Below are 17727 nucleotides of genomic sequence, written 5' to 3'. Positions count from 1 at the left end.
GCTCGCAAGTATAGCCAAATAGAGACAGATGCAACAAACCTTTGATTTCTGTAGATCATGCCGCAAATCCACACTAATCGTCAATCTTTCTCTTGTCCTTTGCTGGCTTTGGTGTTATAGGCCGGACAGTCATGCACAAGCCGCTGTTTCTGTCTTCAAATGCAACAACTAGCCGATTCGAAGATGGTAGCTTCTTCTTGCAACGCTTGCACTTTTGCTCTTCTGCCTTGAATCTTGGCAATCCCATAAAAAGAACATTCTCAGCAAGGCGTCTAACACCGCCACGGTAGGCAGGGGGTAGATAGTACGGAACGAGCATTGAGTCTTTTTTTGAGACAAAACGTCAGTGGGCGGTCACATGGTTTGTGTTTCACACTCCTGAGACATGCGTCTTGAAGAATCATGATCAAATTTCGGAGATGACGCACCTGTGTAGATATTGCCTTGATATCGATTCTTGTCTGTGTCTTGAGTTTGTAAAGATGTTTAGCAAATTAGCCAAGTTTTCACGTAAAGTTTGTCAGGATAGATGCTTGAGGGAATCGAGTTGAAATTAGGCAAATCACAATTTACCGGTCAAGAAACATGATCACAAGCCTGTGCATGTACGTTGGTAACGTTCAATCAAAAGACGAAGTGGCCCCAATGATGAGCATCACCCGTATCAACACAGAATCCCAATCACACAGCAGTGATATCAAAGCAATTTCAGGTTAGTTGTCAACTGACATGTACCCAGATGCTCTCTTCAATCCCTTTTCAAAAATGCCCTTAGATTAATTGGTGTCGTGATAGATCTGCCGACACTCAGTGTGAAGTCCATGATGTAAGTTGTCCTTTGATGGTACAAAATAACTGCCGATGAAATAAACGTCAGTGCATTATCCATATGGATGGAAGAGTAGGAAAAAGAGCAAGTCCTACCGAAAGGGTACATTAACGTCTTGGTGCTACGTTGTATGTTCGTTTCTAAGCTTTTCGCCCAGAAATAAGAGGCAAATATGCCGCTTGCCGCCTGAGTGATTCCAATCGGACCGATAACTAGTTTTGAGTAGCAATCAAAAAGATGATATTCGAGATATACCTATCATTGAGATCAGCTGGGTGCACAGTCGCTTACCAAGGATACTGACTGGCTAGAAATTCCTTAGTTTTCATCGTATATCACGTCAGGCAAGCTCAAGCCCTCGACAAGCAGATGATAGTGATCCCAAGTTGGTAAATGTTGCGAAGGTAGAAGGGAGTACATTGTGTAATGATCAAGGTCATATTTAAATGCACTCGGGTCCTCGTTCTAAAATATCGATGGTCTTCGAGAGACAGAGACAGATCGCGGAGGACCCGAATTTTGCAAGAATCAGTGGTTCACTGTCTTACTTGTCAAGGTGAGCACCATCTTTATCGTGTTTGATGCTGAGTTTGCGTATGACTGATAAGCCTTGGAAGCAGGGCTGACAGGCGAGGGCATCTTGGTGAACCAAGTTGTGGATTGTCTGCAGCAGATCAGCACTTCTGTTACCTGTTATTCCAGCAGCCTTCTCTTGTACCTCTGTTGGATGCGGGCGAACCATGACTCACCAGTCTGTCTGCTGATAGTTTGCGTGTCCGGTCCTCCCATATAGGGGAGCCTTCGATCCTCATCTTTGTCCTTTGACGCAGCATCGACACTGGTGCGGTGATGAAACATCTTGTCTGCAATAACTATGAGATGCTTTAACACGATCGGTGAGACTGTTTCGACTGTCAGACCAGATGCCTTACCGACTCCAGCTGCGTCAATGTTAGCACATTGTAATTTCTGCCGGCAACACGGCAAGTAAGTCTGCCTTTGACATGGTCACACCCATTTGTTAATAAGAGTAATTACAGGCGAAAAGTCATGTAATTGTACTGTATGACACCGTCCCATGCTACCCTTCCTGCAGAGATTGGGCGTGGGGTGTTTGGTTACCTTTGACAGCGAAGATCCCGACCTGAGGCAAAGTCGATACCAGAGTTGAACTCGCGCAACTTTGCATCAGAATCTTGGAACGATCCAGAATCTGGGAGAATATGATTTCGGGTTGGCTGTCAATTTTATTGAGCTTGGGATTGAAAATGCGGTCGGGAAAGAAGGACGGAGCAGTTGACAATTTGGATGGAAGGTGGAACTCGCAGCCTGGGGAATGGAAGGAAAGAACCGTAGTGAGCTAGCCTACGTGTTTTAGGCGGGTGAATCAATTAGAACTTGCATCATTTCCTTTACCAAATACACTTGTTTTGTTTATATCACGATCCTATTTCCTCGACTTGATTTCTACGAGAAATAACTTGATTTTTATTACTGCAATTATGAAATTTACATCTTTCAAAAGCGTCCAACTCGCGTTGCGAGTCCGATTCAACAGTTCCACCAGCAATTTGGCTGTATCTATCCCTAATTCCCTCTGGTGGCCTCTAGCTGACCTTGAGGAAGCTGCCTGATCTATCACCAGTCATGGCCCAGACAGCGACATATACGATTGGATCAGTAACGAGAAGTAGGACTAAACAGAAAACCTGAACTCATTTACCATGGGCGAGAAATCTTCGGTCGGCTCGCTACTTGGCTGCCCCTTGGCGAAGCTGCAACACAAAAGGAGTTGAGTCAGTTCTTTGAACTAGAACCTCACTTACACAATCACAGGCCTGCAGTCGTTTGTTGGTCATTTGACGATTTCTCCGTTCCTCCGATAGACACCAATCACCGCTATCTTCTTCCACGGTTCCTGCGCACCGCAAACAGTCCACAGCATCGCCCGGTTTACCGTGAGATTTCAAGGGATAAGAGCCTCACAATCTCACGATGACAAATCTTTGAGTTGTGCCAAGTATTTGGGTTGAAAATAGTGTTCAACAAACGGAATCGGTTACAACGTACAACGTACAACTGCGGGAAGTGCAGCCACAATCGAGGCTCATCAAATATTCAGACTTCAACGTCATTGTTTCCTTGAAACACCGGTTCGCTTTTCGCAAGGCAGCAACTATTTGAGAGGTAGCCTGATTGCCCGAGACAACTCGAGAGGAACACTGGACTGATATGTTGTCATAGTTTGAGAGTTATGGTCATGCGGCGATTGTGGTCCCTTTCGGCATACCGTAAATGGCTTGCTGAGAAAGGTGTAGTCCCACGATGAATGGAAGGAGAAGATGGAGAAACAGGCCCTTAATATGTTTGAAAGTATTCTCCATTGTATTTCCAAGTGGAATACATGCCGTCAAGTGTTTGATTTTTTTCAACCCTATTGTGATTATTGACAACATCTTTACTGACCTTTATGCTTGTCTAGGAAGTCAAGTTATGAGCACCCGTTCTAACTATACACTTCGGAACGGCAGCCATCAGCAAAGCACGTCACTCAATAGGCATCCAGTCTCCATCGCATGGCAAGCCGCATCAGCTTCCGAGGTGTAACGAGCCCACGTTTTGCTAAAACGCGTGAAGACAACACCCAGGGTGTAACGAAAGCTTAAACCGGGCAACACAAGACAAACTATATAAAGTTGCAAGCGAACTGCGGCTACGACTCAATCCGTTCGAGCGACTGTCATTCTGTACCAGAACCTCTGCTGGCAATATATAAACCTCGAGCATCCTGCTGTCGAACTACCTTTCAGTCCAAGTTGTTTCATCGAACATTGGATGCTCATATTCTATCATCCTTTACTTCATCTACTTCAAAAACGCAAACCCTGTAAAGCGATCTATCAGCTCCTGAATTTCTTCTGGCATTTTCATTCGATCCTGATACCACAGTATCTCCTATCAACCACACGCTGTACTCTCACCTTCAATATGCCTTTTCATTCCAGCAGTGGGAGTAGTTATCGATCGGTTCGCAAGTGTCGAAGGAGGCATTGCGATAAAGAGGTAGCGTACTATCAAAGCAGTGACAAGAGTTCCTTTTACTGCTCGAAACGTAGGTATAGCGTTGGATAACCAATAAGAGTTCCTAACAAGTCACTAGACAGCTGCCATGCTTCTTACAAATGCCGCACGCCTTCAGAAGACGGGGAGAGGTTCTGTGAATATCGTGAGTTATAAGTTATCTTATTGAAGCAAAAGACTGACATATCCAGACGCAATTTGTGGCAGCCCCGGATGCGGCAAAAGAATATCAGACGAAGACAAATCCTTCCGTTTCTCAAAGGGAAACACTACGTTGTGGCTTTGCTCAGAGCGTAAGTGCCATGTACTCTGATATTTCCAAGCTTAGTACTAACGTAGTTCAGATCGTTGCAAAGCAGATGGCTGCTACAAACATCGCCGCGACTCAAACACCAAGTACTGTGAAGATCACGCCAAGGAGAACAAATGCGAGGCTTCGGACTGCTCTTCGGATCGAAGTTCGAAACACTACTGCGACAAACATTCTTGTCAGCATCCTCACTGCACTCAGAAGACGTTGGCCTCGGGTCGGAGCAAAGGAAAATGCCGTCACCATCAGTCGTGTGCGTCGTCGGGATGTACTAGGCATGTGGACTTGGATTCCACCAACGATCCGAAGACGTTTTGCGCCTACCATTGTCAATGCAAGATGGCACGATGCCATGGTATCGTCCAGACTGGATCGTCGTTTTGTGCCGAGCATGAGTGCTCTATTCCAAGCTGCAATCGACCCAGAGACCTTGATCGTGCCCCTGGCACCCGGTTCTGTCACAGACGTACGTATTCCTCTCTTATCCACTTCAGAAGCTAACTTTCATCTTAGACAGGTGTTCTGTCATCGAATGTAGGAGTTCTTTCGTCGACTCCAAGGGCTTCAACTTTAGGAGGTGCCCTCGACACATTTGCGAACTAACAGGATGTGATCGAGAAGCCCGAACCCATGGTTCGATATCCCCTTTCTGTTCTGATCACCGCTGCCTCAATAACGATTGTTTGAATCCAGCCAAGATTAAACATGGTTTCTGTCGGAAGGATGCATGCTTAAAGCCCGAGTGCGGCCAGCCCAAGGCTGACGGATATCAAGACTACTGTCTCAATCACATACCCACAACCCCCTCATCCCGAAGTGATTACTCTACACCAGCTCTCCCACCATCCCGTTCTACTGGAAGTCCTTGGGGCTTCAGTAGTAGTGGAAGCAGGCCCTATGTGGTCTATTGTCCGAAACCCATTCGTATAAGTGAACTGCTAGGGAGTTCTAGCAGATCAAGGTCCAGGGAATTGCGGTACATGCAGATGAACAATGCATTTAGAGATAGTACTCCGCGACATCAGCGACATTAGTGTATAGTTTCAGTGGAGGGTTTGAAATTGAGGTCACATTGAATATTTTATCAAGGTTCCAGGGTGCGATTTTGAGAATGTGGGGGGGAAGAATAAATGTTGGGAAAGTTTGAGTTTAAGGCTGAGTTTTTGATACTTTTTAATCAGGATAGGAATAATGTGATTGATGAGCTGCACCATTGGACCATATCCTCATTGATAAGGCTGATTTAATATTTCCATATGTCAGCCACCGAATCACGCTTGGGTTATCTATCACTCACCTGAGTGTAAAAATCAATCACACAGAACTCTACTGGGGTGCTGAGTGACTGGCTAATTTCGCCTCCTCTCCCTGGACAAGTGTGATTATTGACCTATTTCTTTGTTAGGATGGAGCACAGGGTTCAATATCATTTGGCCTGTACGCGTAGAACCTTCCAAGTACTCGTCGATAAGCTTCAAAATATGCACCGCAGCAGGATGGGGAGGGAAAGTGCTTCCCCCGAGCTTTTGGTTCCCGGGGCTCATCTGTTGTCTCTGCAGAAATGTTTTTCCTTTTCAACTACAAAATGTAGAACGAAGCATTATCTAGGTCTTGGAATCATATAAGTACGAAACAGACATTTGTGTAGTCCTCCTTAACATCAACATCAAATCCAAACAACATGTCTTCCACACCAGATCGAGAACCCTCTACAGATGAGTCTCTCTTCGGGTCACCACCACCATCTCCCTCACCACCATCTCCCTCCCCTCCCTCTCGAGAGCCCACCACAGATGAGTCCGCCTCTGGTTCACCCGAACCACAATCACCTATCTTATCAGAGGGAACCACCGACAAGATGTTGGAATCCTTCCGTTCTGTTCAAGAAAGTGTGGTAAGGGATCTAGCCGACGGCAAGTCGCCCGAGATGGACTTTGGTGTTGAGAATTGGGCACCCAATCAGGAAGTACGAGACGCCTTCAAACTACAAATTGAAATAGTCAAGGCCGTGTACGCCCGCATCCAAAAGCCAGAAAAGGATAGAAATCACAAAAAGCTCAAAGACGAGATAGAGCCACAGTTCGAGCTTCAGGATACCGTCAACGGCATCAGAATTCGGAAGGCGAAGCCGAAGACCTTTGGCCAACTAAGAGAAGATCATCAAAACGTCGCAAGGATCCAGGGCCAGCGGTTCGTTGCGGAAGGGCAGGCGAGAAGGGACAAGAGGAAGCGGGAGGGGGCAGAGAGGTTGGAGGCGGCTAGGGATGCGAGTAAAAGGGCGAGGACGTGGCAGAATGGGTTCTTGCCCAACACACAACCGCAAAGTCAGCCTACGTCTTTTCAACAGAGTCAACCCATGCCTATCCAACAAAGCCAACCCATGTATTATCACCAAAGTCAACCCATGCCTATCCAACAAAGTCAGCCCATGTATTATCGCCAAAGTCAACTCACGTCTTTTCAGCACAGCCAGCCCACGACTTTTCAGCACAGCCAACCGACGCATTTTCAGCAGAGCCAACAGATGCATCTTCAGCAAAGTCGACCGCTGCCTATCCAGCAACGCCAGCGTGCGCTTTTTCAGCAAGGCCAACCCATGTACGCCCCCTCTTTTGAAGTTGGAAACGCCCAGAACATACCTGACGGAGTCTTTGATAATGGAGTCTTTAATGATGGATTTTTTGACGATACACTCTTTGATGGCACGGATGGTTTAAACTAGTGATTCCCGCAATAAACAGCCTCGAGGATATCCTTGGGATATTAGAAACTTTGACCATTAATAAAAGCATTACAGATGATATTTGCAGGCCGGTTTACATTGCTCTACCCTGAAGCTTGAAGGCCAACTTTTCTTTTCCTCGTGAGAATAGAAATCTAACATCTTCAGATTTGTGACGTGACAGTGGGACTTGTGATGGGCACTTTCAGACAAAAGGTTCCAGATAATTGTGATATAAGTGCGTGTTGATTAAAAAGTTAGTAGCACGTGAGTTGCACAAAACCTGGGACTATAAAGTGGCTGATGCGAGAAATGTTAAATCAGCCTTATCAGTGATGTTATGACTCAATAGCGTAGTACTGGAACCCCAGAGATGAGAGTGGGTAACAGAAATGACCGCCCAAGTCTCATAAACTGACGTACTGTTTTTGTTCTTCATGCCTCCATGACTGCTTTTTGTCTCCAATTCCCCAGAAAGCTCAGGTGTTATCCTGTAACTTGAACTGAAAAATATGGGCCGGCTTGAGATGAACCCGACAGAGAGGGAAGAACCATAAGGAGAAGGTGGCAAGTTTCGGATGGGAAGAAATGGTCAAGCCAAGAAATAGTAATCAATGCTATACATAAAATGGTAAGACTCTACAGGGGTTCAATCGAGAAATCTGCATCACCCTGTTGTTTGGATGTTTGGGTCTGAGGGTTTTACCATAGTTACATCGGGCCATCGACCGAGGTATGAAACAGATCTGAGATGGTGCCAGGGGATGAAGAGAATAGAGTTGTCATTAAAGATGAAGAGAATAAAGAGTAAAAGAGATAGAAAAAAACATATGCCATGCAATCAGCTCAATATCACATCTGTCAGCTCACTATAGATAGTCGTATGTGCTGTGACTGTTGGATACATGCCGCGCGCTTAAAGAATACCTCAATTGGTCCCTTGTATCTATAGTTGCACTTGTTTCAACCAACGAGACGCATCCGCGACCGGGTCGTCTTGGCCCCGACCTCAAAGAGTGTCTTGTTGACAAGTCTAATTGGTCACTTTACTAACCCCTGCTTCATCCCATGCATCAAGACATCCCCATCTTGTGCTCTTTTGTTGGAATGATTCGCTCTTTTTAGAAGGCACTCACTCAGCTCAGTCTCTCTCTCTCTTTCTCATTCTCATTCTTTTATACATCTCCTCGCTGGCGAGTGAACCTTTTCCCCAATTTATATTTCTTTGTAATACCAGAACGAACCTCTCTTTAATTTTACTCTGGTTACACTGTCAAAAACAACACCACATAACCCCCACCAAATCTACATACCTACTACAAAATGGGCGGCAATCTTTCCTCCACATTCGTTCCAGACCTTTCGGGCGTCGTCCTCAGCCCCGAAGACAAAAACTCAGACCTTCACCTCGCCGTCTTCTGGGGTGCCTCTCTCTACGCTTGCGCCATGATCTTTGCTACATGCGCCCTCGTCGACCGCTGGAAAGGCCCTTACGACCGCGTTCGGACGACGGGAGGTTCTGTAATCGGAGCCCTGTTATTATCTACGGCTTGGCCTGTCGTCATGGCGTATTTGCTGTTTAATCCCGCGTATGCCGATTGATGAGAACCCAACACTTTGGCAAATGGAAATGGAAATGGGAAGCTGGTTATGAGCGATACGGATGGACGGACGGCGCATTTTGGGAGATGATGATACCTCGAGGTACCTTGGTTACTGATGGCAATGGATAGCATATTAGGTCAGACCTGGAGTTTGAATGCATACCACATCGATATTATAACATCTAATACATATTCTTTTCTATGTCTCCCATCCTAAATCACCATCCAGGTAAGGTCAGCCCACAAGAGTATTACGTCGACTTCTATCCGACCGAGCATCCTTTCTCCCGATGATAGTCTCAAGAGCTTGTGTTAAAGCCTTGGCATCATACCTTCCACCACGTCCCTTCTCATCCTTGGGTCCGTACAACCGTGTCGCGTCGATGCCCAGCTGTCCAAATTGCTGCTTGTCCACCTTGGGCGACGTCGGACCTTCGATGTAAATCACATGCGACACGTACTGGTTATAATCTTCCACTGAAGGCTTCGGTAGACCGCGTGAGTCGGCGAGAGCATTTGCAATTGCCCCGACAAAGTCCAATCCTGTAAACGGCGCCGTAGAAGGACCTGTCTCTCGGTCGGTGGTGCCGTTGAGAATGAGAATCTTGTTGCGCACGTGCGGACTCGTGATGGCGTCTCCTACACCGCGCAGAACAAGACTGGGGATGAGCGACGTGAATAAAGATCCGATGCTGTATACTACGCTGTGCACGGATCCGAGGGCGTCCAAGACTCTTGGGTTGGCGGGCATCTTGATCTCTTCACCGTATGGATTAATGTACCATAGTCGCGAGATTCGGGCCGGTAGGTCTTCCTCTTGTTCCTTTGAGAATGCAATCGCTGGTCGTCGCAGCGCAGGTAATGTACCGGGTAAGTTTGCATCCTCTACGTGGTGATGATCGTGATGCCATGGTCCTTGTCGCGACACAGACGGACTATGCACGCCAGCTGATGTCCCCGGTACGGCAGCCGTGGGAGCACTTGGATGAGAAATGTCATTTTGACCAGTAATTATGGTACCATCCTCAAGGCTGGCAGCAATGTGGCTCGCAAAGTTAGTGTTGAGAGCCGGAAGGACAGCTATTCTATCCGGCACAGAGCAGATAGAACTCAAGAGATAAATGGCAGCTTCAAAGCTACCGGTAAATAGACGAGCACCGGTAAGAAAAAGGTTTCCAATACTGGCGCCAGAATAGTCAAAGCGACTGCTCGGTTTCATGCGCTTCACAACTTCGAGGTTGAAGCTGTTGAGGTAAGATCGGATGAGTTCCCGCTTGGGCGATGAGATGTCGTCCCACAGTGGATGAGTAGCTTCTAGAATCTCAAACCATTCCGATCTAGCAATGGCGTAGTTCTTGGGAAGGCGGTGATTGAAGAAATGCTTGATAGCAACGGTCTCGGGGTTTCCGTTGTCGTCTGGGATCAGGCGAACGAGACGAGATCTAACATCTCCGATACCTTATTTGCTGTTACTACTAGGACTAGGACTAGGGAGGGAGGACCCTGCCACGTGGTAGCAATACTAACCTGGTCCACCAAAGACGCGAATGATCTCACTACTGCTACCTCCGTTATCAGAGATGGGGATCACGTAACTGAGGGTGCACTGATTCGCTTCTCGAACGCTCTCGAAGACATCGACGAGATTGTTGGCGGCGCTACCGCCTGAAAAGACAACTATGCCTGTAACTGATGGTGGGCGGGGGGTTCCACTGGGGGAGTATGGGAGCTGGAGACCCAGATTGACGGTTAATTGAGATGGAGTGTGAGCCATTGAGGGATGGATCGGATGTATTATGTGATTGTTTTGAAGGACTAAGGACCTGGGGAGTTTGTCAATATGTTGATGACAGATGACAGTTGGCGGGGCAGAACAATAAGCCCCATTATTGTATCACCGATTGATACCCTAGAGTTGTTTACTTTGGTCGAGATACAATCATAACCTCATGTTCTTAAACGTCAGTAACGAGGTACCTATGGAAGCTACTTGTTGTATCATAATGTTCAACACTAATGCCATATTCATGTTATGTCATGCAGATAGTTGCTGCAATGCAATGCACACGAGTCATTAAACCAACGTGGCATAAATCTCACTGACAAGACACATCCATTGTTCAATCGGACTCTTGTCTAAGGTATGTAAGAAACCCGGCGGTTCTTCTCTGGAAAAAGACAGGCATTGACAATCTCGGATCCGCATGGATTCGATGTGGATCAAGTTTTTTCTGAATGGCTTCATCGGGATTCTTAGTCCAAAGCCCGCAATTGGTCTCCATAACCCAGTCCACTTAAAAAAAAAAAGAATTCTATCGGCAGTTGAAGATTGTCGCATTGAAACAGTAAAGCGTCAAGTATCCACTGCTTGCCACTAGATACGGGTTGGTTACGTCAGTTTCAACACTCTAATTCGCATCTATATCGAACCACGATTCTTACAAATCGGCTTCTTGCACGGACATCAATTATTTCCTTACAAATCTCCATCTTTTGAGTCTTTGCTATTATCTAAAGAGTTTTCTCTTTTTTGGATTGTCGGTATAGATTGTCGAGATATATAAAGACCACATCGAACCGTCACCAACAACACTTTCCTCATCATCAACAATCTTCACTCTCAATAACTACAAACACCAACAAACTTCACATACAATGTCTCAGTCTATTCCCCAAACCGTTAAGCAATGGATCATCCCCTCCCGGGATGCCAAGGACTTCAGTGGCATGAAGTTCGAAGAGGCTCCTGCTCCTGAACTCGGTGATGGCCAGGTCCTTGTCAAGCGTAAGTCTTCATCAACACTCAAGTGTATACAAATCACTAACATCCATTAGTCCAGGGTGCTTCCCTCAACTACCGTGATCTGATCCTCCCTATCGGACGCTACCCCTTCCCCGCCAAGGACGGCGTCGTCCCCGGCTCTGATGGTGCCGGTACCGTCCTCGCTGTCGGCAAGAACGTCACTCGTTTCCAGCCCGGCGACAAGGTCGTCACCCTCTTCAACCAGGGCCACATCGGAGGCTCTCTCGACAACCTCAGCGTCCAGACCGGTCTCGGTGGTGTCATTGACGGTACCTTCCGCTCCGTCGGTGCCTTTGACGAGCACGGTCTCGTCCCCATGCCCAAGGGTCTCGAGTTCCACGAGGCCGCCACTCTCACCTGTGCCGGTCTGACCGCCTGGAACGGTCTCTACGGTCTTGAGGGCAAGAAGCTCCTCCCCGGCCAGTGGGTTCTCACCCAAGGAACCGGTGGTGTCTCCATCTTCGCTGTCCAGTTCGCCAAGGCTGCCGGCGCAAAGGTCATCGCTACCACCAGCTCCAGCGAGAAGGCCAAGCTCCTCGAGAAGCTCGGTGCCGACCACATCATCAACTACAAGGAGACTCCTGAGTGGGGAGCCAAGGCCAAGGAGATCACCGGTGGTGCTGGTGTCGACCACATCATCGAGGTTGCCGGTCCTTCTTCCATGAAGCAGTCCCTCAACGCTGTCAAGATTGACGGTGTCATCTCCATCATCGGATTCGTTGGTGGTACCGGCCAGAACGACCCTGGTTTCCTCGACTGCCTTTCCAACCTCTGCACCACCCGAGGTCTCCTCGTCGGAAGCCGAGCTCAGATGGAGGACATGTGCCGCGCTGTCGAGGCCAACCTTGAGAAGCTCCGTCCCGTTGTCGACCCCAAGGTCTTCAGCCTCGAGCAGCTCCGTGAGGCTTATGAGTACCAGTGGTCTGGTCAGCACCAGGGCAAGGTCTGTGTCAAGATTGAGTAAGCGATGGAATTATGACAAAAGCGACGCCTTGGCAAAGACTGCTTTGGCTTTAAAGTTTAATATATAGAACCAATTGATACCACATTTTCACACGAATCACAATGGCAAAGCATGAAGTGAATTGAAGTCCTTGAATGAGTGCTTATCCCATTACTCGATCAATAAATGATTACATGCCGCCTGGCATTTACCGACGCTCAATTGCCTTCCATAGTTTCCCCTAATGCTAACCATCTAATCCAACAATCTATACCAATAAACAAATGAAACTGAATGCCATTTAGAGAACGAGAGCGGCGACACCAGCCACAATACCACCAAACATGCTGTATCTGTTGGATGTTCCAGCATTGACGACGACTGAGCTGGGTGTAGGAACCGGGACGACAGGAACACCGGGAGTCTGTGGGACGGGTAGAGGAACGGGATTACCGCTGGGAACCGGGAGAACAGGAGGAACAGGAGAGCTGGCGATGGGAGTGTCGACAGGAGGAGGAACAATGACGGCAGTCGAGGATCCCTCAAGGACAGGAGGCTCCGTCGCAGCCGTGTTACCACCGCCTTGAACGACAGTAGCAGTATCGCCACCAGCCAGAGTCAGAGTATCGGTCGAAGCGCGAGTGCTACCGCCTCCCTCGCCATTGCAAACGCTTCCGTTGGGACAGCAGCCGTACTGCGCATTGGTGCCGACTTCGCAGTACGCCGTAGGAGGACAACCGCCCTGTTTGCTAGGACAGCATGTCCAGTCTTGCTGGATACAGCCGCTACCGCAGTCCTTGAGATTCTGCTCCGAGCAGGGGACTTCGACGACTTGGCGGACCGAGAGGAGAGGGAAGCTGGGCGAGTATTGAACCGAGGCGAGAGCGCCAGAGGCGGAGAGGGCGATGAGAAGAACCTTGTTGTACATTTTGGTTGAGTCGGAACGAAAGTGTTGTTAATTCTTCTTAGCGAATGTCGAGTGAGGCTGTAGTGTTGTAGTTATACGAGTGAGTGAGTGAGTGATTGATGGTGATGAGAAAGAATTGAGACACATACCAAGACTTGGGGGTTTATATGTCTTGTCCCGATCGTGTGTTTTGTTTTTCTAGATCTCAACTCTAAGCTAGCATCTCCCATTTCCATGGTTCTCTTCTTTTTTTTCGCGCGCGAGTTGCCGCGTGCGGCGTTGGTGATGTCGGCTTTTGCTTTTGGTTAAAGACATGCAAGACATTCCAGCCACGATTGCATCCACTCCTCCCGGAAGCATCCACTCCCTTTTCCCATACCGGTGATTATTTGTCTAACCAGCAATTTTTGTCTTGTTCTATCTATTTTTGCACAATCCGATCTGTTGCTGAGATGGTTGTCTGTGTGACACAATCTCTTCCACGTTTTCTTTTATGCGTCCGGCGCTTTTGTTCTTTGTTCCGTCTCCAGGCGCCTCTGTTTAATGGCCATTGATATTCAGGGCCAATTACCTGAACTTGTGTAGGTGACGGTATCTGTTTTCGGTAGTGCTGGGGTAACCAAGTTAGATCAGATCGGGAGCTTGGGTTGGAGCTTGATTGCTTGGACGTCAGAACACGGGATTTCCTTGTTGTTGTACGAGATGGTTTATGCCAAGTAGTGTGGTTGATGTAGTTGATGTCATCCGAAGCAGTACTGACTTGGCACTCTTTGATCCTGTGGGCTGTTTCCTATTATTAGTCAGGGACATGATGCTGTAAAGGTCAATGGCGGTCGTTAAATAAAATAGGTAAATTAAGTAAGGCATTCTACTTATTATCTAATGCTTCTTGGAGGAGGCCTTTGACACCAGTTCCCTTAATATCAGAAAACTCCTCGTTCAAATACTCACTCTCGTTAAGATCAAAACGTAGACTGACACTCAAAAATAGCTTCAGAGAAATTTCCATCAATCCTCAGCACCAACTTATTTCCTCATTGTCTCACTTTGTTCTAAATACAACTTCTCCAGTCTACGTTACTCCTTATTCCCTGAATGTGTTGCTGAAGTGCAGCTCGGCTCTTAATCCTAGCTTCTACACTGCGCATTAACTTGACAAATGTAACGTGGTGTCGACATAGAATTTCAACAAATGACTAACGCAGAGGACCGTCGTCAACATGGACGCATTAGGAAATTGTCCTTGCCAAGACTGATGTCTAAATTCCAGTGCCTGTCGAGCTTCAGAGACCAACCGAATAAAGTTTTAGGGCGGCAAGCTCTAGGTCTGATTGATCTTGACTAGTGAAAGCTATTAGAGATATTGACCAGGAACAAGATTTATGATCATGCCGTTGCTTTCCTGCCCCTGGGCGTAAACTGCTACTTGGGTTGAGGGGACTGGTTGAACGGTGTGGCGAGGGATTGATATAACGTTGGCTCCTCTGCTTGCTATTGTATATCTATTTAGCTATTTGGCTTTGTTGAAGATATCCTGTAACTTTAAATGAAAGTACAGGGTAAAAAATCTGTTTCACAGGGGAACGAAGTGCATGATTCATCAGGACTTAGTAGCAACTCTTGCTGAGACTGTCTCAGAGGAAATAGAAGCATGTCATACAGAAGTATCCCGACAAGAATATTTTCTTCTTCTTTGACAGGGACTCGCATCATTTGTCTGGATTATACCCTTGCCATGGTGTTGTTGAAAAATATTGGCCGAACTAACATCAAGGGACAAACACTACCGCACTTTCTTTGTCTCGTCTTGAGAATCACAAGATGAGTAATCTCAGGTTGCGAGAAGAGTGAAGAAATACCCAATCAGAATCCCTTGTGCAGTCGTCTGTGTCTGTTAGTCAGCCGATATCAACACCAGGCAAGAGCCACCAACCTTTCATCGACCTTCTCAAGAACCAGGCAACAATCCCAAATGGAAATTCCCGATTCCTTCTCATGCATACAACTACCAAGTATTATTCCTCAAAATGATCATAGATTTGCTCGAAGTTACGTTACCGAAGCGGTGAAAAATATCTATTACTCTCCCATGACGACAGTCTTCCAACATATCAAGTCATTTCTAGGTCAATTTTCCTCAGCCGTTTTCAATCCGGTCAATTCTATTGGATCCCAGAGATTTATCATTTATAAATTGCTTAGCACCATGATCTATTCAATCTGTTTGGCTACAATCAATGCATCCAAGCCATGTACCCCGAAACGACGTGTCAATGATCCGGAGCTTCCTCCGGCTTAGGTGCATCGTTGATATTGGAATGGAAAGATGGAAGTATCAAGGCACCTTGAGGGTCTATAAGACAGCGTTTGTCCCCTCGCCCCCCTCTTGCTACGCGGTCTCTCAATCCTTTATTCTAATCTTCAAATAGGCCACATGCCAACCATCTCCACCATGAACAACTCCAACCAACTTGACCCTCGTCAGCATCCTCTACAAGCCATTGGCGCTGCTATTGGTGCCGAAGCACAGGGAGAACGTCGGGCTCCTCGCTTGAGCCATTTCCAAGGTGCCAATGAGGGGCCAGCCGATGTCATCGCCAAGGTCTCGGGTGCACAGGGCGGAGGGAAGAGGGAAGATGATGGCCCTTACTTTACCAACAACGAAGGCATTCCTTTCCCTGACCCGTATGTATTTGATATTCGTATGCCTTGACGTATACTTACCTTCGTCCAGAGCTCATAGCAAGACTGTTGGGGGTTTGCCTCTCATCAGCGATACATTCTTGTTGCAGTAAGTCCCCTCTCATCTACAATTTCAAATCTGACCTTGAGATAGGAAGCAGCAGCATTTCAACAGATCCAAGAACCTAGAACGTATGTATACCGGTTCTCGTATTTGACTACCAACAGCTAACACATGTCAGGTATGGTTCATCCTTGCGGCTCTGGCGCTTTTGGTTACTTTGAATGCACCCAAGATGTCACCGAACTCACTGTAAGACGGATAAACTTTGCACATCAAGACATGCTAACTGATATTAGAAAGCCAACTTCCTTTCTTCTGTCGGGGAAAAGACACCTGTCTTTGTCAGATTCTCTACCGTCACTCTTGGAAGAGAGTTCCCAGACGAGGCTCGAAACCCTCGAGGCTTTGCCATCAAATTCTACACTATGGAAGGGAATTATGACCTTGTCGGCCTCAACTTTGTAAGCTTTGTTTTTGCCCTTCATGATTCCGACCTGACCTTCTAAGCCCGTCTTCTTTTGCCGTGATCCTATTCAAGGACCAGATGTCATCCGCTCTCAGTACCGCAACCCGAGCAACTTCCTTCTAGATCATGACGCCCTCTTTGACCTTCTCGCCAACACCCCCGAGGCCAATCATGCCGGACTCATGTTTTTCAGCGACCACGGAACTCCCCAAGGATGGCGTTTCAACCATGGCTACGGCTGCCACACGTTCAAATGGGTCAACTCTGATGGAGAGTTCGTTTACATCAAGTACCACTTCATCGCAAAGCATGGTCAGAAGCAGTTTACCGACAGTGAGGCTATGCAAATGTGTGGTGAAGACCCGGATTACTCCAAGAGGGATCTCTGGGAGGCCATTGAAAAGGGCGAGGAGATTGAGTGGACAGCACATGTTCAAGTCATGGACCCCAGACAGGCAAACCCTGATAAGCTCGGCTTCGATCCTTTCGATGTCACCAAGGTCTGGCCCAGATCACAATTCCCCATGAAGGAATTTGGAAGACTCGTGCTCAACAAGAACCCTGAGAACTTCCACAGAGACGTGGAGCAGGCTGCTTTCTCGCCCGGAAGCATGGTCCCCGGTATTGAAGACTCGCCCGACCCTCTTCTTCAGTTCCGCATGTTCTTTTACCGCGATGCTCAATACCATCGTATCGGCGTCAACCTTCATCAAATACCTGTGAACTGTCCTTTTATGGCCAAGTCCTACGCCTCGCTCAACTTTGACGGTCCTATGCGCGTAGACGCCAACCACGCGGGCAATAAGCAATATGCTCCAAACAGCTTTGCTCACAAGTTTAGACCTGATACTGCCGAAGCTCCTTATCAGGTCAATGATAATGTTGTAAGTCGGGCGAGCCACTATTGGCATGAGGGTAAAAAGAACGACTACGACCAGGCCAAGGACCTTTGGACGAGAGTCATGAGTGATCAAGAGAAGAAGAACACTTGCTACAACACGGCCAAGGGTCTCAGACGTGTCAAGTATCCCGAGATCCAGGTAGGCAATCCCATATTTGACTGAGTATATGCAGAGCTGACATTTCTATTAGAGCAAGTATCTGGCGCAGGTATACAACATCTCGGAGGACTACGCGCAAGGGATTTACAATCTTCTGGATAACCCTCAATTCGAGTTCTCCAAGGTCAAGGAACTTGCTGAGACTGCGCAGGAATGGTACAAGGAGCCAAAGTTCAGACCCGGCCCTGGCTCGAAGCTCACAGGATACCCTCCTGAAGTACCAGTGTATCAAGCATGAAGAATATCAGGGTTGGA

The 17727-nt window shown here is 47.4% G+C and overlaps 8 protein-coding genes across 8 annotated transcripts; 6 read left to right on the top strand and 2 right to left on the bottom strand.

Moving 5' to 3' along the window:
- Positions 1-2979: 2979 nt before the first annotated feature.
- Positions 2980-3587, top strand: EDB82DRAFT_205924 (uncharacterized protein). Its single transcript, XM_065607213.1, has 2 exons — positions 2980-3016; positions 3074-3587. Exon 2 carries the CDS (start codon positions 3155-3157, stop codon positions 3434-3436), a length of 282 nt encoding a protein of 93 aa, XP_065463764.1. The 5' UTR covers positions 2980-3016; positions 3074-3154; the 3' UTR covers positions 3437-3587.
- Positions 3588-3998: 411 nt separating this feature from the next.
- On the top strand, positions 3999-4823 carry EDB82DRAFT_557503 (uncharacterized protein; the record flags this gene model as incomplete). The annotated part of the gene is made up of 4 exons (XM_065609699.1): positions 3999-4055; positions 4102-4203; positions 4255-4686; positions 4734-4823. 4 exons carry the CDS (start codon positions 3999-4001, stop codon positions 4821-4823), a joined length of 681 nt encoding a protein of 226 aa, XP_065463763.1.
- A 940-nt stretch (positions 4824-5763) lies between these two features.
- Positions 5764-7284, top strand: EDB82DRAFT_557501 (uncharacterized protein). The gene has a single exon (XM_025726432.2). It carries the CDS (start codon positions 5902-5904, stop codon positions 6940-6942), a length of 1041 nt encoding a protein of 346 aa, XP_025581000.1. The 5' UTR covers positions 5764-5901; the 3' UTR covers positions 6943-7284.
- A 783-nt stretch (positions 7285-8067) lies between these two features.
- Positions 8068-8732, top strand: EDB82DRAFT_503157 (uncharacterized protein). The gene has a single exon (XM_025726431.2). The coding sequence runs from the start codon at positions 8266-8268 to the stop codon at positions 8542-8544; it is 279 nt and encodes a 92-aa protein (XP_025580999.1). The 5' UTR covers positions 8068-8265; the 3' UTR covers positions 8545-8732.
- A 1-nt stretch (position 8733) lies between these two features.
- EDB82DRAFT_537831 (uncharacterized protein) lies at positions 8734-10488 on the bottom strand. The gene is made up of 2 exons (XM_025726430.2): positions 10074-10488; positions 8734-10004 (listed from the first exon to the last, which is right to left on the bottom strand). Exons 1-2 carry the CDS (start codon positions 10318-10320, stop codon positions 8782-8784), a joined length of 1470 nt encoding a protein of 489 aa, XP_025580998.1. The 5' UTR covers positions 10321-10488; the 3' UTR covers positions 8734-8781.
- Positions 10489-10748: 260 nt separating this feature from the next.
- EDB82DRAFT_463055 (uncharacterized protein) lies at positions 10749-12404 on the top strand. The gene is made up of 2 exons (XM_025726429.2): positions 10749-11331; positions 11382-12404. The coding sequence occupies exons 1-2, from the start codon at positions 11202-11204 to the stop codon at positions 12311-12313; spliced, it is 1062 nt and encodes a 353-aa protein (XP_025580997.1). The 5' UTR covers positions 10749-11201; the 3' UTR covers positions 12314-12404.
- Positions 12405-12593: 189 nt separating this feature from the next.
- Positions 12594-13220, bottom strand: EDB82DRAFT_526101 (uncharacterized protein; the record flags this gene model as incomplete). Its single annotated transcript, XM_025726428.1, has 1 exon — positions 12594-13220. The coding sequence occupies one exon, from the start codon at positions 13218-13220 to the stop codon at positions 12594-12596; it is 627 nt and encodes a 208-aa protein (XP_025580996.1).
- A 2431-nt stretch (positions 13221-15651) lies between these two features.
- On the top strand, positions 15652-17710 carry EDB82DRAFT_476755 (catalase P3; the record flags this gene model as incomplete). Its single annotated transcript, XM_025726427.1, has 7 exons — positions 15652-15884; positions 15934-15990; positions 16036-16073; positions 16124-16194; positions 16242-16406; positions 16453-17451; positions 17504-17710. The coding sequence occupies 7 exons, from the start codon at positions 15652-15654 to the stop codon at positions 17708-17710; spliced, it is 1770 nt and encodes a 589-aa protein (XP_025580995.1).
- Between the last annotated feature and the right edge of the window lie 17 nt (positions 17711-17727).

This window comes from Fusarium venenatum, assembly GCF_020744135.1.
Source record: "Fusarium venenatum strain MPI-CAGE-CH-0201 chromosome Unknown EDB82scaffold_3, whole genome shotgun sequence".
NCBI lineage: Eukaryota > Fungi > Ascomycota > Sordariomycetes > Hypocreales > Nectriaceae > Fusarium > Fusarium venenatum.
The sequence above is the reverse complement of the archived record's forward strand: the minus strand, read 5'-3'. Positions and strand labels throughout refer to the sequence as shown.

Bases quoted from the DNA above. Each gene is read 5' to 3' on its own strand.
- EDB82DRAFT_205924 (XM_065607213.1), top strand. From the start codon at position 3,155: ATGAATGGAAGGAGAAGATGGAGAAACAGGCCCTTAATATGTTTGAAA.
- EDB82DRAFT_557501 (XM_025726432.2), top strand. From the start codon at position 5,902: ATGTCTTCCACACCAGATCGAGAACCCTCTACAGATGAGTCTCTCTTC.
- EDB82DRAFT_503157 (XM_025726431.2), top strand. From the start codon at position 8,266: ATGGGCGGCAATCTTTCCTCCACATTCGTTCCAGACCTTTCGGGCGTC.
- EDB82DRAFT_537831 (XM_025726430.2), bottom strand. From the start codon at position 10,320: ATGGCTCACACTCCATCTCAATTAACCGTCAATCTGGGTCTCCAGCTC. The intron at 10,005-10,073 runs GTTAGTATTGCT...ACAGCAAATAAG, and splicing joins TCGCGTCTTTGGTGGACCAG to GTATCGGAGATGTTAGATCT.
- EDB82DRAFT_463055 (XM_025726429.2), top strand. From the start codon at position 11,202: ATGTCTCAGTCTATTCCCCAAACCGTTAAGCAATGGATCATCCCCTCC. The intron at 11,332-11,381 runs GTAAGTCTTCAT...AACATCCATTAG, and splicing joins TGGCCAGGTCCTTGTCAAGC to TCCAGGGTGCTTCCCTCAAC.